General features: G+C 38.7%; 1 protein-coding gene across 6 annotated transcripts in view; it reads left to right on the top strand.

The window, feature by feature from the left end:
• Positions 1-27,081, top strand: part of Sfmbt2 (Scm like with four mbt domains 2) — a 235,580-nt gene that overhangs the window by 131,067 nt on the left and 77,432 nt on the right. For all 6 annotated transcript variants that reach the window (XM_004854532.4, XM_087181970.1, XM_087181973.1 and 3 more), the window contains 2 exons: positions 13,231-13,332; positions 17,182-17,329. In XM_004854532.4, coding sequence (XP_004854589.1) covers positions 13,231-13,332; positions 17,182-17,329 — 250 coding nt within the window. The remainder of the gene's footprint in view (positions 1-13,230; positions 13,333-17,181; positions 17,330-27,081) is intronic.

Here is a 27,081-nt window from a genome sequence, read left to right on the forward strand (position 1 = left end):
AGGCCAAAGAGAGACTGTGGCAGGGAGGGAACAACTTTTCATTCTCATTCCACCTGGCACAGCTAAAGGGATAAGAGAGGACATGAGCAGCTTCCTTCCGATGTGTTATGTACTCGTGGTTTCTCTGGTACCTGATTTCTTCCTTTCTTTCAGCAACAATAACAACAACAACAACAAAAATACTTGCAGCTAAGTTTGGCTTTCAGGTGGGGTTCTTGGAGTCTCTTATAATTTGTTTCAAGTCCCTTAGTGGGACACACCTTCATTTCCTTGGCCAAGTCATTGAGTAATAAGTGTTTGTAGGAAACAAGGTTAGTACCTCCTCACACAGTTATATGCAAATGGTTCTTTTAAAGAAAGGATGTTTGGACTGTTAGTTCTTTGTCATCAGACTGCTTGCTGCCCTTCCATGCTTATCCTCAGTGTTTTCCACTTTACCCTGGAGAGTTTTATAGCCAGTGCCTTTGTCGGGCCTTCTTTCCTCAAGTCTTATCCTGGGGATGAGACATTTCCTCTGTCCTGGGGCCACAATCATTGGTTCTGCAGGACTTATGCGATCGACCCATGTCTGCTGTTCGTTCTCAGGTCTACAGACTTGAACAGCCTTGTTATACAGAATTTCTCTGGGGTGGAAAACCACAGAGAAATTCAGTTTACTGCATTCAGTGCCTTCCCTTTGCTACTTAACAGGAAAGAAAGGTAGAGTGTGTTTGTGGTCGTTCTTTCTGCATTCTAGTTTCTCAAAGTGAAACATGTGAATTACATAGCAAAAAAGGACCGGGGGGCATCTTGTTTTTGCATATTGGAGAAAATCTTGTAAGGGCTGTAATAAAGAGGGCAACTCTGGTCAAACAATAAATGTAACATAAAAAAATCCCAAATCCAGACACAATAAAGAGTTTACTTAACAGTTGCTTGATCACAAGGGGCCAAATGTTGCTGCCTGCAGTCTGTTAGATGGAGACTTGGTTTTAATTCTAAACGTTAGGAATTTAAGAATCTAGTCAATTTTCAGTTATCTACTCAAGAAGTTGTCACTCTCAGGTGGCTTCTATTCATCATCAATAATTCTGGCTCTGACTGGTTTCTGTGGCTGGAGAGAAAGTGAGACAGTATTAGCATGAACTTAATATAATGGTTGTAAGGGGGTATGGAACACCTGGGAAGGAAGTCTCTTGTTTATAAAACAAGATACATTTCAAAGTAATTGTTGAGTCATCTTTTAATTTTTAAATATTTAAATTGCAATCTCCTGAAGAAGAATAGATCAGAGTAGGTTATAGAGAATTTTATTATGGATTTAAGCCACAATAAAATTGTATACAGAATGTTTTATCTCCCTAAAAAATGCACACATAACCTTTTCAGGTTAGCTCCTACTTTTAATGTGTACAGTGTCTTTCATGAATAGGCAGTTGCAAATAGAGATGTCTTGGAAGAGACACTGATGTGAAAAGAAGTCTGAGCTTCTTTCGAGCTTCATGTTTTCAGGGGTTTAAAATGTAATGGAAAACGAGGACCATATGTCACACAGCAATGTGGCTTTCAACTCGACCTTTAGGGTATTTCTTCCTGCACCCTGAGGTGTTTGGTTTGTTTTATTGCCTATAAGTAAAAGGTGTGGAAATCATTTAGTGGTCCTGGGTTTTCGCTCTTCATTCATTCATTCATTCATTCAAGATATCCATCCTTCTTTGAGTCTTCTTGTCTTCATGACAAAGGTCAAACATAAGATTAAATTTGCCTCTGATTCTGTCTCCAGACCCATTTGTAATAAAAAGGGCCAGAAAAAACAAGCTAGCTAAACTTTTACATGGATATATATCTGTGTTGAACATTTTTAAAAAAGGAATGAATAGATTCAGCACAGTGGAAACATGACATAAAGACTCTTAATATTTAATAGAATTTCCTACTTGGAGTCACTTGCAAGATTTCCAGATCTCATAAGATCAGTCCTCTCTACCCTGCATCTTGATACTCCTCAAAGTAAATGCATACATAAGATTCCTGCTCCCAGGGAACTTCAGTGGTTTCTGTGCTTGTGATGATTCTGAGACTGCAGGTCTGTAATGAGGGGACCATGAGCAAGGAATGGCTGGAGTGTTAAATCCTACCTTCTTCTGTGATGTTACCTACCTTGGGGACATATTTGGAATATATATTAACCCTTCCAAACAGCTTGAAATAGCAACAGAGGCACAGGAGGAAAATACCAGTGAAGCCCTGGGTAATTCTTGTGAATACCAGCATCATTCTCCAAAGGAATTGTTGCAGTGGTCTTGATGATAACATTATTATTATTATTATTATTATTATTATTATTATTATTATTTTTGGTACCAGGGATCGAACTTGGGTCCTTGCGATAACTCCTAATTATTGAGCAGCAACAGAATGGCAGACATTATGTGGGGCCCTTGCATAGATTACCTTATTTATGCCAAATCAGCTGGCCTGGTCGATAGTCTTTCTGTTAAGACTGAGGGAATCTAAGGCTCAACATAACTGATTTCTCATCATACTTCATACAGAGAGCTTGTGATAGAGCAGGATTCAAACCCAGATCTGTCTGAACGAGAAGGCCAGTTTACTTTTACTGTTACTTTTGTCTAGATTCCAGAGATAAACGAGGACATTTAAGGGCTGAGCAGAGAAATTATTACTATAACAAAGAACTAGAAAATGAATTCTGAGAATATTAAGTGCTGCATATGCAGTGGCATTTGATTTGGAGTATACCAATCAACTCCCTGTTACCCAGTTGCTTTTGGCAGGGGCTTTCTGGGGATTTTGACCTGGATCATTCTTTATTGCACTAATAATAAGTGTCTCCTGCCTGGTATCAAATACCTGTTCCTGGGAAGTCAGGAGTGCTGTCACATAGAATTAAAACCATTGGTATAAGCTAGGAGTAGCGGCTCCATTTTTCTTGACAGTGATTGGTTTAGGAATAGGCTGATCAATATACGACACTGTCTGCTGGGTGGTATCTGGAGCAGATTCCCTTGCTTTTAAGAAGAGGCATAGGGAAAAGGTGGCTCTCTCTTTCCTTTGTGCTTTGTTATGTCTGTTTCTTTAGCCATCTTGAGACCATGAGGGAACTGAACTGGGAACAGCTGTCACATTAGTGGTGTTGAAGAAGGATAGCAAGAACCTGGGTCATTTCTGAAATTATTGATTATTCTATTCACCAGTCTCAAGCTGCCCTTTCTCTGCAGTTCTTTGCTGTGGAAGATAATGAACTTCCTTATGGTTTATACCAGGTTGGGTAGAGTTGTCTGGTCTTTACACATGAAGGTAGTATAATGGATAAGACTTTCCCTCAGGGACCAGTACCAATCCAGGTGACTGCTCTGCTTATCTGTGGGTTAGGAATGATGGCTTAGTCCTTATAAATAATGAACCCATTGCTCCCATGGTGGTAGGCAGGGAAGGTGACAAGTATTTGAATCACCATCATCATCACATGCACATAAAATAACTAGTCCACAAAACCTTATTGTGGTCACTGTTACAGTGGGTTTGTAGTTATTCCCTTCATTCCCAATAGTAGTATCTTCTAACTTTACACAGTAGATATTCAAAGTGATGGCAGTGGGAGGGTAGGTCACAGGAGTACCAGATCTACTGTGGCACCTGGCATAAGGGCCATGTAGGACTCGCGGGTTTTGTTCAGTAAGCATCAAGATGAGTCAGCAAGAAAAATAATGGTCTGCTGGCTACTGGAACTGCAGGGCTGAGGGCTTCCAGCATGAGTTACTGCTGGAGGTGGAGGCAGAGAATCACAGGATTTTGAGTCAGCGCATCAAAAGTGACAAGCAAAGAGACTACATGTCCATGTGTCATGTTAACTACACTTGACTCATGGCTTCTCTGTACTTAAATCAGTGGTTTTCAACTCTAGGGCACAGGGGAATCAGCCCCTCAGGAAACACGTGGCAATATCTGGACATACTTTAATTGTCACAGCATGGGGAGAGGTGCTCTTTGCATCTTGTGAGTAAGGACCAGAGGTTCAACTGAACATCCTACAATGCACAGGACAGTTTGCCACAACAAATAGTCTATCCTCAAATATCAGTAGCACTGAATGGAGAAACCGTGGTTTAAGGAAAGAATACTTTGCAGCCTGAAAATGGTTGGTCCATTGAAGACCAGAGCAACTGTGATTTGGGGGAAGCTCTGGAGACTGGAAGTCTTATTAGCTCTGCCTCTGTTACATTTAAGGTCTCAGCAGAAGGGGCATGACTCAGTAATTGTGCCCACTGCATCCTGCCAGTGGGCTGTGAAGCTGGGAAGGAAGCTGCTCCCCTCACCTGCAGCTGCTGACTCTTTGACACCTCACAGACTGCCTGGAGCCTTCCCTTGGGAATGTGAGGAGCCTCCCTAGCTTGTTGGAAGCCAGTTAACTCAGCCAGAGAAAGAAAAGACAGCCTATTTCCCTACACAACCAAAGTGGGCACTGGAAGCTTGGATTTATTTCTTGCTACTTACTAATGGTTTTATGATGCTAAGTGTTAATCAATGAAAGACATTCTCATTGCCTGTTTTTGTTGTTGTTCTTAAAACAATTTAGTGCCAATATGGGGGCTTACTGGGACATAGGCATGGTATAACTGCCTGTTATAAATCGTGTGGTTCAGATTGAAGTAAAGGAGCATAATAGTACAATATTACATTTCTCATTACTATTTTTTTTGGCTTGATAGAAGGCACCACAGGTAGATAAAATTTCTGTTTACAGCTAAAGTAAAAATGGAAATGCTTATTACTTTCCAATTTATAAATGTATTATTTTTGTTGTAAATATTTCAGTGGCTAAATTTAAATCTGTGTGTTAGAATTGAAATGTAATAATAGTATTGATTTTTACTAAATGGTGGGATCCTGGTGTCTGTTTTTTCATAAAATTAATATTATAAGAATAATTTTTTAATGAATATATGGGCACTACTAGGTCATTGATAAAACAAAGAGGAATAATATGATTAGTGGCACTAGATAGTTTTTTTTAGTATGGTATGTTGACATGAATAAAGGAATTAAAGCACAGTTCATTATATATCAATTCCAATGTAATACTGATTAAAACCTTCTTTTGACTTCACTGAAACCTGTTCTTAGAAATTATGCAAATTATTGAGGCCTTGAAAAGAAGCATATGCAGTGTTTGAGTTTTCCGTAGACAAAAAAACTGACATGTTGAAACTGTAAAAATTAATAGTGCACAGAATTTTTATGTAAGCAAAATACATAAAAGCATTTTGATACTTAAAAAAGACTGAGGATATGTGAATTTCATCTTTTCTTGGGTTCTTTTTATTTCACATCAATATAATCAAAAAGAATAGCCAAAGAGTTAAGGATTGACACTCAGATTGCTTCCTCGAGGAAGAAAAATTTCCTGCAATGTCCTGATTCTGGAAGTCAGGTTAAGAATTTGGTTTCTGCACAGGAGTGATTTTCCTGCTTTTCATACATTAAACTCCTCATCAAGTACATTTTAATTTTGTTGTGTTAATTAGTTTGAACTTGTTCTCCCTTGTGCCATATTTTTCATAATTCTGTATCATGTGAGTTGTACTTATCTAATAAAGTGGGGCTGGGTAGGCACAGTAGCTATTTTTGATAGCCACCTACACATTTTATCATTATAACCCTCAAATTCTCCAAAATAAATATGGAGATGATTTAAGTTCAAGTAGGCAGGTGGGACATGAGTGTTCTTTTTTTCCCTCTCTCTGTCTTCTCTTCTGTCTCTCTGTCAGTAATACTCTTCACTGCCTTCTGTACATTAATAGTCATAGTAATTTGTTTGGGTTTTTTTTTTTTCTACCAGGGATTGAACTCAGGACCTTGTGCTTGGGAGGCAGGTGGCAATGCCACTGAGTTAAATCCCCGGCCCTATAGTCATAGTAATTTGTATGTTTTATAAAGATCTTTAGTACTCACCTTGAAACCTTCTCACTATGCCTGGAAAGTTTGGGTTGCCAGTTTCTCATGATTACTAATCTCAGAGTGGTCTGTGTCACTTGTGTTTCTTAAATAGCTGTGTTTGAATAAGCAGAATCAGGCAGTGCTTTCTTCCTGTCAAAGAAGCCACTTCCAAGGCAAAGACTTTGCCAGCAGCTGATGCTTACAGCAATGGGTGAGGAGTGTGCAGCTGGTGCACCCAGGGCATGTTTGAGGTTGATGGGTTCTCCTGACCTCTGATTCTCAGGAGAGACCTCAGTAGAATGGTGAAGCCAAGCACCAGATGCTGTGTGGCTTGTCCAGACCTCTTCGTCTGAATACTTTGTATTTCTCATTCCTCAGTTATTTTCAAAACTGAATTTTCAACTTCTCATTGTTAGGAACCAAATTGTCTACGTTTCTCTTCATTCACTGTCGGTTTGTGGGTAACACACAGAATTTGAAATTCTTCTGACCAGTTGAGATTGACATAGAATTGGCAGCCAACCACACGTGCCGTGTAGATTAACCTAACTTGGAAGCACTGATAATAAGAGGAGGGTAATGGGTAATTTATAGAGCGCAATAGGGATTTTGTTGTGCACATTTCTTTAATCTTCATTGCTTAATGTACAAACACACAAAAGCAGTGCAGGTATTTTTTAATTGTTGATGAAAAGTGTGACTGGGTATATATAAATGTTTTGGGGATGAATTTTAGTGTTATAATTCCCTCTGATAGAGCCTTTCTCCTAAGCCATTGAAGAGTGTTACGAATCAACAGCCAAAGTTGGAGGTGAATGATGAGTATCAATAGCTGTCACCTTCCAACTTTGGAATAGCTTTCTTTGAAATAAAATTTTAGGAGCTTACAGGTTGCGGGAATTTTGTTTGTGCATTATCATTATTAACAAAAAAGAAAAGATCTTTCTTTTCTTGTTTCCCTGTCTATGACATCTGATGACTAGATCATCTCATGGACTCAGTCAGACTGCTTGTGTTTGGACCTTGGCTCTGTGTACTTGTGTAGGTAACTTAACCTTTCTGTACCTTAACTTCCTCATTGTCAGAAGGATACCACCCTCTAGGCCTTGTGAGGGGAAAAGGATCCTGCAGGGCATGTGCTGGCAAGTATTCATAGCATATGAGCTGTTGTTGCTTCCCTCCACTTTACCCTGTATGCAGAACCAAGTTAGCTTTAGTACAGAGTCATTGTGTCTTAACAGGAGAGAGAGAACTGCCTAGTTCCTGGTGGGAATGTAGCCTGTGAACCCTGAGTGAAAAAAGGAAGCTGATGTACATCCCTTACCATGTCATTTGACTGAAAATAGATCCCTCAAAGAGAGATTGTTAAGGTAGCCTGGTGAGTCAGTTCTCCAATGAAATGAATGATATTTTACTTTTAATCAATATAAAACTTATTTTAGGGCAAAAATAAAAATGAGTAACAAGGAATATAGTTGAGAATGACATTGCTAGCATTTATTAAAGAGTAGTTTTTCAGTAAGCAATTTAGCTATTCAAACATGTAAATAAAGAGTATTTCTTGAATGCAATAGGCTAAATGTACTGAGGATTTAGTAATGTCATATCAGGAGTAACATCATTCTTGAGCTAACAATTTTGAATTGTGAATGATTCTCTAGAGCTTTGCAAAGGCCAGAATGTCTGTTTTAAACCACAGTGGATTTTCCATTATCTCTCAGTAGATAATCTATTTTGGGAATCATCTTTAGGAGTCAGGAACCTACTCTTTCCCTAACACTGAAGATGATTAGCTGGGTGTTTGCGTAAATGAATACATAAATGTGTTCCAGTTGATTGACAACCATAAGTAAAGGGCCTGGGAGTGATTAAGTTTGTTTTAGAATGAGAATATTTATACCTTTCTCATATACAAATATGTATGTTCTGAGTTGCACGCAGAACTCAGCAGGTCTGTCGGTTAACTTATTTGGAAATTTGTTGATGTTGAGTTCTTCAATTGTCATAAATCTTGGTATTCCTATAGGGTGTCAAATGACTTCTTTTGCCTTTTACAGCATCCTGGGATACTTCTACCTAGTATGCAAGTACCAGCCTCCTTGATTGCATTTCCTGTGCAGCCTTCCCAGAGTCTTCTCTTTATCATTCTGAGTCACATATTTTTCATATTCTAAATTAAGACTCACTCTTATAAATCCTTTGACTGCTGTGATCATGGTGATATATATATATATATATATATATATATATATATATATATATATATTTGTATGCTAGGAGTAAAAGAATTTGTTCTGAAATTACTTCTAAATCTGAGTCTTCCTTAGCCATTGTTTACCTTATCCTACTCCCTGTCACAGGTAGGTTTTTCATGTGCTCCATGCCATATCTAGTCACCTACTGAATGATCCTCAGGGGTTTCTCATGAATGAATGCTAGAACACAGGATTGGAATGGATGTCAAGAAATCGTGGTTGTTGTCAGTCTTTCATTTTAATTCAATAAACATTCATCAAGACCTTCCTTATATGAACTACATAACCATAAATGATAGCATTTGACATCTACCAGAAGTACTGCATATACAACCTGGCTAGCTTTCCTGTGTTTTTAAAGTTTTACAATGGCCAGATATTGCAGTGGCAAGCCTTTTTAGAAAATTTCATCCTGGGTTTGCATTAAAGTTTTTGGCATAATTGTTCACAAGTAACAGAAACATTAGAATAGCAAATTTAGTAAAACTTTTAATCATTACGTTTCTTTAGTATTAAATCTTTTAGATTTCCATTATTGTGACTGAATTTTGAATTCATACCAGAATTTTGAAAAATTATTTTGGATACTGATTAAAAAGTGACTTAAGAAAGTGGGAGTGAGGATGGAAAAATACAGAAAGGTACTTCACAGTTTCCACATCCATTTCTGAAATTTGAAGTTCAAATTTAATAGAGTTTATATGTAAGTAGTTGAGGTCAAACTTGAAATACCTGTATTCGGTTGCTGTCTTAGGTACTTTTTCTTGTTGCTGATACGAAATGCCTGACACTCAAATGAGGAAAAGTTTATTTAGCTCACAGTGTGTAGAGGTTTCAGTCCACAGTTGGCTGGCTCCAAGGCAGACATGGCAGAGGGGCATCACGGGAGAAACAGTTCATAGTAGGCACAAATGAGCAAGACAGCAGGCTACAAGTGGCAAGTGAGAGTACCAGCTTCTTTCTGTCCCTTTATGTTCTATCTAGGGTACCCGCTCTTAGGGCATTTATACACACATCTATGCCAAGCCAATCAGTGGACTAATTTAGTAATCACGCACTCTTAATCCTGGCATCACATACTCTAGATCCAGCTACCTCTGAAAAAGCCCCACGTATGACCTCATGAGGCTTTGGGGTACATCTAGACACAAACAATAACAGATGCTGCCACCTCTGAAAATGTCTGGCTTCTCTTTTCATTATATTATACAAAGGTCTATGCGCTTTGCATAGTTTGGAGTAAAAACAGATGAATTTCAATAAGGAAAAATACAACCTGTTTTTACTCAAAATACTTCTGACACCACATATATGGGGTTTTGGACACTAGTCAAATTTCCAACTCTCTGATACCAAGAGATTCCTGTAGTTTAGTTCATTTCTGATGCTAATTATCTAAGAGTAGTTACAGACCCTACAGTTAAGGACCCAAACCCTCAGGAGTACCCCCATTTTAGATAGATTTCAATACCAAGTCCCGTGCCTCATGAACTCCTTTCAGACAGCTGTAAAACAGGGTTCCCAAGACCCATTCCTTGGATTTGAAAATTTGTGAGAACAGCTCATCAAAATTAAAGAAAATAATTTACTTAGAATTATTAGATCATTGCAAAGGATACTATAGGATAGAAATAAATAGCCATGTCAAAGAGTTACATAGAGAGGCCTGGAAGCATACCAAGGGCTGCGCCTCTGTTCTCATGGAGTTGGGCTGCACCAACCTCCAGAAGTGAGGGTATACGTTCACCAACCAAGAAGCTCTCGGAAGCCCATCCTTCACAGTTTTCCAGAGGCTTCATTACAAAGGCGTGATTTTAGGTTAAATGATTTGCAATTGGTGATTACCTCGATCTCAGCCCCATCTCTTTCCCCCAGGGGTTTTGGGGATGAACCTTCCAGCCCTCCATTTGTGGCTTGGTCTTTCAGGTGAGAATCCCTCACTTTGAAACTATCCAGGGATCCACCAAGAGTGGCCTCCTTAAAATCAATGACACTCTTGTTACCCAGAAAAAAAAAATCTCAAGAGATTTAGGAGCTGTGGGCCAGGAACTGGAGACAGACCATCATGTACTTCACACACAGTTGAAATGTAGTAGAAATGATTGAAGATATCCAAAGCATGACTGAGCAAGAGAACCAGTTTCTAAACCTTTGGGATAATGTTTATTAAGGATTATTTTGCAATTATTTGAAATATTTTAATGGCATGCCCTTTTAATTTTCATGCCACACATGACCATGCTCTGATATTATGGTCATTTGTATGGATGAGCAGAGCGATAGAGAAATTCCATGCTTGACATACAAGCACGGGGACACTCCAGAAGAGCAAGAGGAGACTGTGTTGTTTGCACAGAGCAGTTCCCTCTTAATCTAGAGATGATCCAATGTGGACTTCAGCCAGGCATGATAAGCATTTACAGTACAGGCTGCAGTCCTGAGAGGAGAGGTTATCTGAGGAACAACTTGCTGCATTCTTTATTTCCCCTCACAGCCGTGCATGCAATAAGGCAGCAGATAAAGGAAGACTCTTACTACAGGGGCCCCTAGGCCACAGGAGCTTTCAACACAGCATCAGGGGCTAGGGGCAAGAGACCTTTTGGCAGGGTTTGGAGCATAGAGTGCAGGATAGATGTGGACTTGGCTAAAGGGTTTACATCAGTGGTCAAGGTTAAATGGAGAAGCTGGGATGTAGAAAGGGCTTAGCATTGTGGATGAATCCTGCCTGGAAAGCTGGTTCTACTCAGAGAGCAGAGGTTCAGAGCAAAAGTAGATGGAGTGTTGCAGGAGTTGTAATTGAGGGGACAGTATGAGTACCAGAAGCCCAGGTTGCTGTCTGTCCTCTCCTACCCTGGCAATAAAGGAGAGAGATGGAAATTCCCAGAAGAGCCCTGGTGAGGGAGGCAGCCATGGAGAAGTGACCATTTCCTATGATTAGTGAGGCAGAGCCCAAGAAGAGTTAGCCTTGTAGCTATAGCTGAGAGGGATTGCTCCAGCCTAGAGAGACATTCCAAGGCAGAGAGGGACACAGAAGGACTTCTGAGAAACTATTGCATTCATCCAGGTCATTTGTTATAGTTACAAATGGGTCATTGGTGTCCCAGGGCATTTCTGAATTGTCAGACAGCATAACAATGACTACTCAAACTTGTTGAGTACATTCAGGCAAAGTTTTGTTATAATTTTAGAATAAAAAGTTAAAGGGTTTTGTGCTTAAAAGGAGAAAAAGTTTACCTGCAAAAGCCACAAATGTGTGTCAGTTCCCATCGTTAGGGACTGGGAACATTGATGTCTGACAGGAACTTTTAATCTTTTAATTCAGACCTCAATTAGTCATTTTTGGCTTAGTTCTTATGCCTCAGTACCTGTGATTTATAGCCCTGGCTTGGCTTTGTGGGCCATATGTGTTAATACGAATTAACTCCGCAAACTGTTACTTTGAATTCTTTTTCTTTTCTGACTCACCTTCCTCCGCCACCTTTAAAAGTAAGCACTTTATTTGCAACATAAATGATGAAAGTAATCGCCTGCACCTAAGAGTGTTGCCTTGTGCTTTTTTTTCCTTATGATGAAATTTTTACAAAGTGTTAATTGTAAGTTCTCAAGGAATTTATGAAAGCTGCAGCATAATCAATGAAAGTCATTACCCACACCTAAGAATATTGCCTTGTACTTTTCCTTACGCATATAACTTTTTATAAAGTGTTGATTGTAAGTTCTCCTTTGATTAATTTTTCTCATATTGGACTGCATTGTTTCTTGCTCTGATCCCCCCATACACACACACACACACACACACACACACGCACACAGGCACACGCCCTGATGGGGTGGCATTAATTACTTCACCCACATCCAGTATTTATTTACATCTTTGTGTACAGACACCTTTGCAGACTGCCGTGGCAACATGAAAGTGAAAGGGTCTGTGTAGTTCTCTGTTTATATTCTGTAATTTCTTTAGCAAACTACTGAGCCATGGAGAGTTTCATAAGCAGTTCCTCATGTCTGGTTGCCTGTTGGACATGAACGGTATGGACCAGCTTTTGTGGTTGCAGATGGGGGAAACAGGCACAGCCCAACTGGTTCCATATCCTTTTCAGAGTTAGATAGAGAGTGGCATCATCAAATTAATTAAAAACCCACTTTAGATTTACAATTAGAAAGAAAGCAGTAGGTCTCCAGATAGTTTTGTACTTCATACCCAATTGATGTATTTGGAAATGGCAAGATTTATTTCCAGCTGTTATTTCCTTAGGGACAGACTGCAAATACATTTATTTATCCACTCAGCTTATACAGAGTGTGAGTGATGAGGTGACCTCCATTTTAGCAAGATAAATTCCAGTATCCACAGTCCAGCCAACCTCATCTATTGCTGTATAGCTGAAGCATATATGGAAACTTGTTTTCTCCAGGAGGCAGGGAAGCCCCAGCACTCATACATCAGGTTGCTGTGAACAGGTGACAGAACTTTCAGACACCTATTACAGAGGGGTTGCTGCTCATCTCCACTGAGTAGGTGTCAGAGTCTGATTGTGCACAGGATGGCTTTGGATTCTCATGTGCGCACAGCCCAAGGTCAAGGGCTCACTACCATTAATGGTGAGTCAGAGGTGGGGAGCAACTGTCACTTAGAAAGTGTTTTTTATCCCTGTGATGCAATTCCACTAGCAAGAGGCCATGTTTACTGAAGATGCTTCTGCTGTGTTTAAGGTGACTGCCCCATTCCTCTGTGCTTCCATGGAGAGCCCCTAGGAAGATCAAAGCAATGTGATCATTGGGTTTTCTGCTTAGTGTAAATTTAAGCATGATCACAAAAGCTTGTTGCCTCTCCCTTGGAAAAGCAATTTAGTCTGCAGAAAATAATTAAATCCTCAGTCTCTTACAATAATTAGAAATTTGAAATGGGGAGAGTTAATTATTTCCATCAGATTTCAGTTGCCTAAGAAAATGCTCAAGGATGGAATCCAGACAGTCTTGAACTAATTCATGATTCCGTCACTTTCAGTATTTTTCATCTTTCTCCCCACAGGATCATGCAGATTTGCGAAGCCATTTCTTCACTGTTGGGATGAAGCTAGAGACAGTGAATATGAGTGAGCCCTTTCATATCTGTCCTGCATCAGTGACCAAGGTGGGTTTTGCTCCTTTGCTCCAGAGTGAATCAGCTGATGAAATATACTCAAGCAAGGTTATACAGTGACAGCAAATAAACCAAAGGGACATTGCTGCCTCTCCAGGATGCTGCTACCTGATATGTGTCACTGGTAGCAGAGTGAATCTGATCAAATGCCTCTTCTTAGAATGGATAGGATGGATTTTTTTCTTCTAATAGATTTGTCAAGTTTTATGTTATAATCATTATAGGAGTAATAACTTGATCTTGCTGCATGGATAGTAGTGATAAATGATCTACAGACATTCCTCATGTAACAACTGAGTTAAGCACTTGAGACTAATTCGTTATATGAATTGATCACTAAATAAGGAATTGTATATAGTATGTACATTACAATCTCCAGAACAAAGGAATAGTCAAAGAAAACTCAACTTGATGACTTCACTTTAATTTGCTAACTGAAGTACTGGAATGTATAACAGAATATTAAACTACGGTATTATATTGTATAACCAGCAAAAATTTCAGCACTATATAAACAAGGTGTACTGTACAAAAAACAATATTGAGGTTCTAGAAACAAGATATACCGAACTGTACAAAAAAAAGATGAGCAGTAAGTCTGAGCAGCAGGTCGTTAAGTCTGAACAGTCAGTAACCAGGTGAGTCTTTAAATGATAATCTTTTTTTTTTTAGGAGTAGGAAAAATTTATTGGGAGAAAGAAAGCTTCTGCCTAAGAGAGACAGATGGGGGACTGGAAAGTGGGTTGCCCTTTAAATGATAATCCTAAAGTTGAAATTTGTGCACTTTCATCCACCATCCATTAAAAACTTCCCTATTTAAAATGGTCTTTAGTCTTTTTTACCATGCATTCTTGTGGATGTCACAAGTTTTTGTAAAACTCAACAGTTGTTCCTTTCTGAAAGTTGGCCACAATTTCCTTTTGTCCCAGCAGTGGATAACAGCAATGCCAGCTGCCCACTTACTTTCTTGAATATACATCACATTGTCCTCAGTCTGAAAAGCAGGGTCAGCTTCACCTGGACCTTACCAAATAAACTAGAGAGCTGAAGTGCTCCACCTGTCAGTGGTAGTGGCCTCTCTCACATTTTTATGCCTTTACATAATTGCCATCTATAATGTTAGAAAGTGACACACTAATTGTAATTACTTCATTCCAGATACTATTATCTAGTTGGGTAAACTTTCGATGACAGTCATTTGAGTTTTCACAATAAATAATTATCTCATTGTTCCTCTGAGCAAAGAGGGTGGAGGTATTTTCAGTGATTTTTAAAGCACATTTAGAAAATTTTTTCTTTTTCTTTGTACCAAAGATAAATTACTTAAGCCATTCTGTTTCACATGTATCTGTCCTTCTTTTCTTACTGTAAAGAGTGTGAGCTGCATTACATGCTTCTGTCCCTTAGAACTGGATGTAGGCATCTCTCCAGGTCCAATAATCATCTTCATGCAATGAAATGTCAGAATATTCATAGTGTAATGGATATTTACAATTAAATGTATTTCTCTGAACACTTGAAAATGTTTTAGAATATTGTGTTTCAGAATATAACACATTATGTTATCATTACTTATCATAATGAAAATTTCATTTTTCCCCTTGAGGTTTTCATGATGGCACAACTGATGGGATAGGTAAATAATATTGAAGCAAAAAGACAAGAATGCAGACAGGCAAGCATGTATAGCAGGTCCAGTATTAAATTATCAACCCTTAGCAGAATAGCAAATTATGATTTTCATGTCCCAGAAGAGTGAGATATTGACAGTTGATGGCAATGATGACAGTAGCATTTGTGTGTGTAATGTCTTGATTTAGAGGAAGGAATAATGGAATTAGAAGTCTCTGGGAGGCTGAGGCAGGACAATAACAAGTTTGAGTCCAACTTGGGCAACTTAGCAACTTGGTGCAACCTTGTCTCAAAATGAAAAATAAAAAAAGGTCTGGAAATGTAACTCACCGAGAAGACCATGGGTTCAATTCTTGGCACTCCCGAGGGAGATCGGGAGATCCGGCCATCTGGAGATTTGGAAGTTTGGAGTCTGGAGTTCTGTTCCTGTCTTTCAACTCTGGGCTATGCAATCATGGGCAAATTAGTTAACTATCTGAACTCTGTATTTGAGACCTGTGGGCTCTGGACCAAAAGGAACACAAAGCAATGGTCGTGGAACATGAATACTGATGAGTCTGATGAAACTCACCAATCCTCTCCTATGAAGTGTGTTCAGAAGAATGTGCATTTTAACCAATTTTGGAAATCCCTTAATATTTATATTTACAGGTTCATATGGCACTTAGAGATCCTACTACCAGAATTTTGTACTTTAAAAAAAGTTTTTTATGTATGTGTGATTAGTTGTGCATATGCACATACATGGTAGAATAGATCACATTAATTTCACAGATATTTACTGAGCATTATAGGCACTGTTCTGGACAACAGGCCATGGGCAAAGTCTATGCTGTTGTGGGGAGTCTATTGTTGCAGGGAGAAACACACAGTAAGTATATTACATTGTAAATGCTAAGGTGAAAAATACACCAGGGAAAGGGCTAATGGAGCACTGGTATGGTAGAGGGCTGTGATTTTATAGAGGCTAGCAGGGAAGACCTCCCTGGGAAGGCTGTTCATGTTTGGTCCTTTGCTCCTTAATGCTGACTTGCGAAGGCAAACTTCAGGCAGGAGAATCAGAACTATTTACTGGAATTAACATAATACTCATCTTTATCCAGTGAAGTGAGTTTCTGCTCCTGCTTAACTTTGAACTAAGTTGCTTCAAAAAAGTACTTTATAAATGAAGAACCCAGGCATTATGGGTTTGTAAAAATGTTAAGGTTTTCTAAAAAAGACTGGTTTGTCTTTTTTTTTTTTCCTGGCTTGTTTTACACTCTAGTTTTTTTGAGTGTTAAGGGCCGTCAGATTTTTGCTCCCTGTTTGGGTTATCAACATTCCTTGTTGCTTTTTCATTGTTGATTTTTTTCTTATATTCATTGGATAGTTATCCGGCTTGTATGCAAAGTATTTCCTATGCATTTGAGAATACATTGATGAATAAAAAAAGGTGCCACTGTCCTCAAATAACTTACCATTTATTGGTAGAGACAGGTGTGTTACCAGTCCACAGAAGGAATGAGGATTTTCAGCATGGAAATTTGTACCTGATGCTTTGGGAGCACAGAGCAGGGCCCTTTATTTCAGCCAGAGTAGGGGCATTGAAATTGGAGATGCACTTGGAAAAGTGCAGTGCGTTTTGACAGACTAGCCAGGCAGCTGGAGCACTGCAGTGTGTGAGACACTGAATGGGGCCAGGCTTTGTGTCAATACCTGTTGGGTAGCATGATGGGATATTTTGGAGGATGTGATGCAGGATGAGGGTGGAAGTCTCCCATGCCAGATCTTGCAGGTTTTTTGGGTGATTCTGTATGAGGGGTTTGGTGTCTGCTGGACATACCGAGAGTGGCACTCCAGTGCCCACCTTAGCTCTTATCTATGCTGGGGTTTGCCTGTCTTGCTTATCCATTTGTTTTTCTGCCAGCGGTGGCCATTGTTTACTTCACTAAGAGATGTTTTAAAAATTCTTCCTTATATTTTATTCATTGATCTGCTCACTTTGGCAGCATATATACTAAAATATTTTATTCATTGATCTTGCCATTAATTTAACCACAATGATCCATTCAACCTTTTTACCTGCTAGATTAATTTGGTAATATGTATTCAAATGCCAGATTATGCTCAGATCAATTTGATGAAATATATCCATTGCCTTTGAAAACTGTGCCAGCATTATATATGTAATGCCAAGAAATTAACTCGGCATTTACTTTTTTTTTTCAGGTTTTCAACAATCATTTTTTTCAAGTGACTATTGATGACTTAAGGCCAGAACCTAGTAAACTCTCAATGCTGTGCCATGTAGATTCTTTGGGGATTTTGCCAGCACAATGGTGCCTTAAAAATGGAGTCAATCTCACTCCTCCCAAAGGTTAGTATTCGGTGAAAATTTGCGGGATTTGAGTGGTTCAGGATGGTGTCTTGCTGTCACTGAAGTGATACCTTTGTTAATCTGGTGAAGTTTGGGCTGTGAAGAATTTAGATGTGGTAAGAGTAGTGTGTTCTTAGTTAGCATGACATACTCTAATGTCTACTGTGCGCCATCCTCTTTTCTGCCTGCTTCAGTTGATGGCAGATCCTCTGGCAATTACTGTATTATTGGTAGTTGCACTGCTGTCTCACAGTGATAAAGCATGCGGTGTTGCTAAATGATTGAGGTTAAAGACTTGAGAGTGTCAGAGACTCAGCTTTAAAAATGCAAGAAAATGCTAATGAAGTATTTCTTTAGATTTTTATTTCCAACAAGTCACATTTTCCCCAGGGCCCAGTTACTCTCAGGTATCCAACAATTTGATGTTCTGGTACATTAAAATAATTCATTTGGGAGCTAGTGTGCATGAAAGTCATTTTAGATTGGGACCTAAGAACCACATGTTTAGTAGGTAACATCTTTGTAGTTTAGCAAGGGGGTTTGTTGTCCCCTAAGGCTTATGTAGGGAGGAACAAAGTAAAATGAACAAAATGAAAGCCAGAAGAAAAAAAAAGAATTATCAGAAGAGAAAATTGAGAAAAGATTAGAAATATAAACTAATTATGGGGGTGGTTTAATAGATAACCTCAAATAAAAAGGAGTTTTAAACTAAACTTTTCAGCTTTCTAGAGATTGGAAAACTTCTAGCATCAACCATATTGAGAAAGTCCCCGTTTTTCGGGTAGCTGTCTCACATGTGTTTTGCATCATTTAATTGTGTTGCGACTGGCTTATATATAGCATAACTGCTCACTGGGCTTTTATCCTATTTTTCCTCCATACTCTTCCCTTTGGAAGTGATTGGATATTTCTATTTCAGCTATTGACTCTGCAGATTAAAACTGCATAGTCATGACATGAGGTCTCATGATAACATGGTGAACTTTCACATAACACTACAACTTTGCTGTCACTGTTCTTGCTCATTTAGTCCTCAGAATTATGCTATGAGGAAAGTTAGCTACGGAGTTTATGGTATGTGCCTAGGGTCACATGGATCATGGTAGGCAGCAGGAAGCCCTAGCTCTTGAGTCTGTGCTTGATGACGGTTGGAAGGACTCCAGTCCATGAGCCCCACGTGTGTGTTTCCATGTACTCCACTAGCTTTATGACCTGAGCCAGGTCACTGTGCTTCAGTTTTGAAGACTACTTGAAATGGGGACATATGTGTGTACTCCCTTAATAAGACCATACACAGTTTCTCTTAGGAAGTCCTTTCCTGCTGTGGAACTTCGGCAACAGGTTGTCTGGCAAGTTGGAAAGCTCTATCACCTGAGTATTTGTGATATTTGGTGCAGTGAAATTATCTTCATGCAGCCTTCCAAATTATTTCTTCCTCTATTGGCACTAAAATGTATCTTTTGCATATTCTCAAAGAAAAAGAATGTTTCTTAATGGATATAATAAGTTGTTTATAGGATGTTGAGTAATAGTAACTAGTGCCTGCCAATAAGAAAATCTTAGTGATAACTTTTTAAACTCTGAGTGTTCAAGATATGATTAAATATTATTAGTTTAGGATCCACTGGTAATCTGCAAGTGGTCGTGGGACTATTTTCTGGAAATAGCAGAATTTTTACTTGTAAACCAATTAAGATTAAAGACCAACAAATTATAGAATGGATAAGGGGAACAAACCAATTAGTGCATGGTAAAAAGCACAGTGACTCAGACAAATCCATCATGATAGGAGAAATGCAAGTAGGAATCCTATTGAGGTGCTACACATTTAGAAGATGAGGTAGAAGCCCAAGGAGAAAGAACAGAAGCACTCAGTTTAAGTGAGTCTAGAGGAACAGAGGTTAGGGTGCGATAGCATGGAAGGCAAGGGGGGACAAATTTACTAAAATTATAGGCGCGGTTGCCCATTCACTCAGGATCTTCACTTCTGGAAATTTTTCCTAAAAATATACTGCACAGATAATGTGGGCATGAAAGTTTGTGTGGTTTTTGCAATATTATTTACAATACCAAAAAGACTAGACAAAATTTAAGTGCTGTGGGGCCCATAGTCTCAGGAAGTCCCATACTCAGGAAGCTGGGACAGGAGGATTCCTTGAGGTCAGGAGTTCAAGACCAGACTGGGCAAGGGCCAGGGATGTAGCTCAGAGGTGCTGCACCTGCCTGGCAAGAGCAAGGTCCTGAGTTCAATCCCCAGTGTGGAAAAAAACCCAAAAACAAAACAGAAAGACCAGACTGGGCAGCATACTGAGACCCCATCTAAAAGAAAAAATCCAAGTGTTTATCAATGCAACACTAGTTAAACAGATGTTGGATATTGATCTAATGAAAACCGTTTGGTTTTTAGGGAGAATGAGAGAAATCTGCATATTTATATGGAAAGCTATCCACTGTGAGTTGTAGAGGTCTGTAGGTATTCTAAGATGTTTTGTTAGAGAAGAGTTAAGAGTCTATTTTGTGCTTCTCATATGTCTGCAAAGAAGTCTCTGGAAGGTCATATACACACTTATTGGAATGATTGTGTCTATATGAGCTTATGGGGTACAAGGGTGGGAAGCAGGGCAGGGGGTGAGGTAAGAATAAGACTTTAACAGAGTACCTTTACCCTTTATATCCATGGCTCCTGCATCTGTACATTCAACCAGTGGTGGATTGAAAGGATTTGGGAAAGAAAACTCTATCTGTATGAACATGTAAAATCTCTTTTCTTGTTATTAAAGAATACAGTATAACAATTATTTACATAACATTTATATTGTACTAGATAATACGATGTAGGGATCATTTGAAGTTTATAGGAGGACATACATAGGTTGTATCTGAGTACAATGCCATTTTATATAAGAAACTTAAGCATCTGTGGGTTTTGGTATCTATAAGGGGTCCTGGTTTCAGTACCCCCATGGATAACCAGAAACAACTCTAGCATTTTTGTCTTTGAAATTTTCAAGCTTTTGGACCTAAATAAATGTGTTACCTATTCAAATATAATCATGTTGTTAAAAATAGAATGTTTCTTTTAATAACTGAAAGGGATCTTAGACTTTGTCTCATCATTTTAACCCCATTCATTTTCTTCCTGAGGAAATTGAAGCTTAGTTGTGTTACATGAATTTTGAAATCCTGAAGACAAGGGCCGGAAATTCAGCTCAGTGGTGCCGCAACCTGCCTTGCAAGCACAAGGTCCTGAGTTCGATCCTCAGTACCAAAAAAAAAACAACAAAAAAATAAGTGAAATCCTGAAGACAGAGGTTGACTTAAAACCTGACCTAATCCCTTTCCCACATAACCATATCCATACTTTGTTGCAGTTCTAGCTTGTTAGTATGTTCATAAAACCATCCTTGTCAGTAATTTTGTGGCATTTTGGTAACCTTAAGCAAGACTAACAGATGTTAATGAGCCATGACTTTTACATGACCGAAATCATCTGTATGTCGAAGCAGTTGGTGAATTACTATTGTAGGAAATCATTTTCCAAGTGTATATGATTATAATACAATTGTGGCTTTATTTATTTAGCTCCCTTCCCATCTCTGGAGAATAGAATATATTTATTTTTGCAATTAAACTGAATAAGAATTTAGAGGCGGTGCTAGTGGTGGTTTTTGTAATGTGGTTTAGTGGATTCCTTTTGAGGCCATTTATTATATGCTATACCTGAGCACAAGAGCTGGAATCATGCTGTGGAACTTTTTCAAACATCATTCTTTATTTTACTAATGTATGAAAGGAGAAGCTTAAAAAAGCTTTATTTTAAATTTGAATTCTGATGTTTGTATCTAGAACATGTAGGATTTATTATACATTCTGTCAAGTGATTTCAGATGTTTCCTGTGTATTTTCCAGCAATGTGTTGCCTTGTTCAAATTTCTGTGAGAACCATGAACACTGCTTGCAATTATGTGATCCCTGATCCCCAAAAGATATTAGGTAGGAAACAGCTCATGAGGCAAAAAATATCAGGTGTTATAGGAGAGAGATGTGCAAAGAATGTAGATCTTTGATTGCGTTATTTTGACTTTATTACTACTTAAAAGGACAAGATGTCTAAGACAGAATGGACAGGAATTTTTCGCTGTGATTTTCTGCATAAGTGCTTTCCTGTTAAGCAAAGGATAGAACCTTGAAGATTTTACCCCATTAGTTTAAATGCAATAAACAACACATCAATATTATAGACACTATGAAAAGTGATCAAACAAGTCCATGAATAAATATGCTAAGCTAAAAGATGTACAAGTTATTAGCCATGAGTTGCTATACTTAAATTATTTCATTAACCTTCACAGCATGCAATATCAAAGATTAGTTATAGAATTAGAGGAGGAAGAGTTCCACCCTGGAGAATTTTCTGTAGAAAATGTTAAGACTGTAAATTTCTGTTTTAAAACATGGAAGCAAAGGCCAAAGAAAATGGCCTGTTTTACCATTTGATTTGTCTCTATTAGATTGAACATTTAATAGATACATAAACTGTTAACGTAATTTAGGAAGTAAAGATGTGTTTTAATTATTTTGGGGGCCACAAAGTAATGAATCTCAATTCATATTTTCTAAAGGAAAACCTCAGTCATAAACTGATGTACAGTCCATTCATTATATTTCAGAAAGTGAAAGAAAGTAATAAAAAAAACCTTTTAACTTTTAAAAGTTAACATTTTAATGTCTGATTTAGATTTCTTTAAAATTAAATAAAGCATTGCATTGGACACAGAATCATCTTGGCTCATCTATTTCTCACACCCTATGTCTGATCCACCAATGAGTCCTATCAACATTTTCATAATCTGCTGTGTGTTATTGTGACCACCTGGCCTAGGTTACCATTTAACCCTGCCTAGTTACTGCAGTGGTGCCCTCTTTCCCTCCACTGATTCCGACACCATTAGATTGATCTTGGCAGAATAGAAATTACACACATCTCCTCTCCTCAGACTGTCCAGTGTCTTCCACCTTACTCAGTGTCCAAGTTAAGACTGTGACAGCAGCTAACCATGCCCAGTGGTTCTGACTTCCACTGCCCAGTCTGGCCCATTCTCTGGAAAGTCTTCTCTTAGTCTGCTGCAGTCCCATCAGCCCTGCTTTAAGATCTGGCACTTACCATTCCGGAACTCTGCTTGGCAGCCTTCCTGGATGTGTGACTTGCACCTTCTCCTTCTTTATTCTCGATTCGGGTGCTATACCTTCTTGGAGTTGTCTTTCTGGACTACTGTATTTAATAGCAGTCACAAACTACTATCCGCATATTTGATCTTCTTCCCTGAATTGAGTTGCACCACAATCTTTTTTATAGTATACTAATAAGGAATATATACTTTAGTTCTTTGCCTTGTTTTTTATTTATCTCCCCATTAAAATGGAAGATCCCAAAGAGCAGAGATTTTCTCTTTTTGATCACTGCTCTCCCTAGCAGCTAGAGTAATGGGTAGCACTGGGTGATATTCATTGAATGTTGAATGAATTGAAGCTCTGCCTGCATTCACTGTCCCGATTTTTGTATATATGTTTCATATCCATCAACCCTTCTAAGCTGTTACAAAAGCAAATTGCATGAGCATATATTATCTGATTCTTGAAGGTTTGGTAAATATAAGCTTATAGAACCATCTAAGCTAGTGCTATTGTGTTTTATTTTGTTTTGTTTTATTTTGTTTTTTTATTGGGTACCGGGGATCGAACTCGGGAACTTGCATGCTTGCGAGGCAGGCAGAGGAACCACTGAGCTAAATCCTCGGCCCTGCTATTAGTATTTAATTGAGCTTAAAATTTTTTCAGTATTAACAGTCATAAATTAATTAAGTTAGCAGTTCTATTTAAGACAGTGTATATGTATTTAGAGTATTGCCTGTTCAAACTATTTTTACATTTATTGTCAGATTATTACTGTCAGATCATTATTGTCAGATTATTATTATTAAAGGTCAAGCTTATTTTTGTTTTTTGTTGTTGTTGTTTTTTGGGGGTTTTTTGGTACCAGGGATAGAACTCAGTTTCTTGCGCTTGTGAGGCAGGCACCGGAACCACTGAGCTAAATCCCCAGCCCCAGGCTTACTTTTTAAAAATCAGGGTTATTAATTGAATTGTTCCTGTATTTTCTGTCCTCACTATATTTTTGTCTGTTTGCTGTATAAATTCCCCCCCCCCTTCCCTCCCTTCCTTCCTTCTTTGTACTAGGAATTGAACCCAGGGCCTCATACATGCAAGTTAGGCATTTTACCACTGAACTATATCTTTAGCCCTTTTAAAATTTTTTATTTTGAGACAGGGTTTCGTTAAGTTGTCCAGGCTGGCCTGGAACTTGTAATCCTTCTACCTCAAACCTCTAGAGCATTTAGGGCTACAAATATATGCCATCATACTTGGGGCTCTATACATTTTCAAAAGCAAAATGCTTTCCTAGGGGAAAGAAACAAAACCCATTTATCTGACTTTTCTCTATGCTGGTTTGTTTCCTTAAGTGGCTTATGATTTTTTATTATAAACTAATATTTTGTGGTGGTTGTTTCAGTGACGGTAGGTCCAGTGCCCTGGGTCAGTGTATCTCTTTCATTGTAGTTTTGGATTAGGGTCTGCCCAACATTCTAAGGGCAGAATACCCTTGAATATTTATTGTGTTATTTGTCCCTGTCTCTGCCTGCCCATTAGAGAGTAAGTTCCACATGGTCAAGGATTTTACTCTCTTTTGTTCCCTGGTGTATCCCTAGCACCAAAAACAATGTCTGGTCTTTGAAGGTGGCCTTGATTACTCAAGGAGTGAGCAAGAGTGAGCAGCTGACTTTTACATTAATTTCTCAATCTGTACCATATGGAATTGTAAAATTAGACCCATTATCCCTGTGTGCCCTTGCCTTGGAGGAGCACATAATTCCTTTTCCCTTGTCCTTTAACTAGACCCCAAGCAGTGAGTGGCAGTCTCATCTCTGCCATTTTTCTGTTCCAGGGAGTTTAGTTTGTCTACTCCCAATTTCAGCCTGGGCAGCCATCTGGGCTTCAGGGCCTGTAGCCTTGGAGGATTCTGCTGGTCACCTCATGGACCAGCTGTACTTCTACACCTTCTGAGCTCAGGTGCTGCTCATCTCTAACTCTCTGAGCCTTTTTGGTTTTGTTTTGTTTTGCATATGTATATTTTTCTTTTGTCTAAGATTTTTTTAGGAAGTTACATTTCATCTAGTATCTAAGAGAAAAGTATCAGGTCCATCCACCTGGTTACTGGGCTTAGAAATATGATCTCATTTCCTGCTTTCTGATTCATTCCTGTTAAGAAAGGTTAGTTTTTGCTGTTGCTATTGTTTTTATTTCTGGATATTGAACCCAGGCCCTTGAGCATGCTAGGCAAGCTGAGTCACTTTTCATTGAAGAGTGGAGAGTAAATTTCTGGGTCATTTTTAATACATATCTAAAAATATCTCTGATTTTTGAAGATAATAATTCACTTGTTTATTCTTCTGGATTTTAAAGATGACAGTTAATATTTATATGAAGTTAGATTCCATCCTGGGAACATATCTGTGTTCACTAACATTATATTTATAATTCAAAATAAGATGTTGTGCATGCCCCCAGACACAACTACATTAAATGTCACAACATCACCTGTATTTAATACTTCTCAACAGAATTCTCATTCTAGAAGAAAAGGAAAATATTGTGCCTAATGTTTCCCTCCTCTTTCCCATTTTTTTTTTTTTGGTACTATTTTATGATCTTTTTAAAAAAGAAAGAGAACAGCTTATTTGGAAATTAATAGATATGTGTATTTTTAAAGTCTGCATTAGGAAAGACCTAAGATTGACTGTCAACTGAGAATATTGAAGTAGCTGGAAGATTTCCAGAGGGAATGTTGTAGCTATTTCACAAATAGCATGATAGGAAGAAATCCATTAGTCAGCTACTGTGTTTTTGCCAGTCTTACCTGTAACCTGTGGAGCACAGAAACTCCTGTATGAAGCACATCTAGAGCATGCTGAGGACAGCATCCAGGACAGATAGGCTGGGTCCCAGCACCAGCTCTGCACAAGATCTTGAGTCCTCACCCATGCCACAGGGACATTTGTCCCACGAAATTAAACTACTGAATACATGACCTCAGTGGGTCTTCAGGGATTGTTGTTAGTAAAAAATAAATAAAGGATAATTGTTGCTGGAAAAGAGAGAGGTCAGCTTTCAATCAGAGGAATAGTGCATGGAATAGGTGCCTGGGAGGGCTGCCTAGTGAGTGGAGAGGTTTCCTGAGAAGGAACTGGGGCCCTAGGGACTCTTGGAACATGGATCTTGTCATGTCACTTGGTTTTTGTATTGGGTCTTGGTATTTGCTGATCTTTAAAGGTTATTGTATCACTTTTCCTTCAAAGGGAGGTTGAACTAAAAGCTAAATAAGCTTGCTATTTACACAAATAGTACTAATATTTAATAAAGTAAACATTCTTCAGTGATCATCTCTCTAGGGAACCATTTGCCCTTCAATCATACGTTCTAAGAGTCCTCAGAGCTTTATTTCCTGATATGTGTGTTTCTTTCCATCCTTGCCTTCACCCCTCTGGGCCAGGGTGTCAGACTCTTGTCTCTTATTCTTGGAAGCTCTTGGAACTCAAGAAATCTGGGCTAAAGCCTTTTCATCATTTGTCAGACCCAACAGCTAATCAGCTTGGCAAACTGGAGAGTGAACAGTGAACAGTTGCTGAGAATATACATTTCCTTACCTTAGAAAGTGTGGTTGCTTTATCGGACTTCAGTTTATTTTTTTAAAGAATTTGTTTTTTATTTTACAAGAATTTTTCATATTAGAAATTTGCTGCATATTCATTCCTCACAATCTGGAAAAAGCAGAAAAGCCTAAAAATGTATTCCTTTAATAATCCTATCTTGATGAAATAACATTTGGCACGCAGTCCTTCCTGTTTCTGTTTCCTTGGAAGCAACTTTGTGTATCTATTCAATTATTTTATGCCTTACATATTATTTTATACATTCAGACATTGCTTTTGTAGCTTATTAAGATGTGTCATGCCAAAATATCTGGGACTATCAATGACTGTGGAGAGCCCTTGCTCTGTCTGCTCCAGCCACCCTGTCCTTGCTCATACTAGAGCCCAATGTTGGGCTCTAAAGCTCTCTGATCCATCCCTGGTATGCTCTTGTCCCTCAGGATTGGATGCCTCCTTTTTCCACCTCACCACACCTTTGTCACTGTTCACCTTTCCGTGGAGTCTCCCTGATCACTCTGTTCACAGGTGCAGCTGTCCCTGTGTGCGCTTCCCTCCGCAGGACCTGTGATCTTCTCGGTGCACTCTGTCTCCTCTCCCTGAAATGTGAACCCTCCAGGGCGAGTTTTGCTGGCTTTGTTCCCTTGTAACTCTCTTAGCACACAGCATGCATAGGATCAATATTTTTGAATGAAGGAAAAAATGTCTAGGATGGAGGTTGGGCACATTCTTGAAAATTTTGACACGTGGCCTAGATTCTGAAGTTGACATTTACTGTGGTGTTTTGAGTTGTCCCTTCAATCAGAAATGCATAGTATTACGTTTCTGTTTCCCAACTACCTTTAGAAGCTGACTTCCTCCTGATGTTTCTCATTTTGCCAGTCAGGTAGATGGCAAGCATGATATTCTTTTGCTATTCTTATTCTTTATTATGATTGTACATCTTGTTTTTTAGCCATCCTGTATAGAAGAGGAATTTTACTCCGA

Source organism: Heterocephalus glaber, unplaced genomic scaffold, assembly GCF_053883595.1.
Source record: "Heterocephalus glaber isolate CG9 unplaced genomic scaffold, H.glaber_assembly_v1.0 deba00001472, whole genome shotgun sequence".
Lineage (NCBI taxonomy): Eukaryota > Metazoa > Chordata > Mammalia > Rodentia > Bathyergidae > Heterocephalus > Heterocephalus glaber.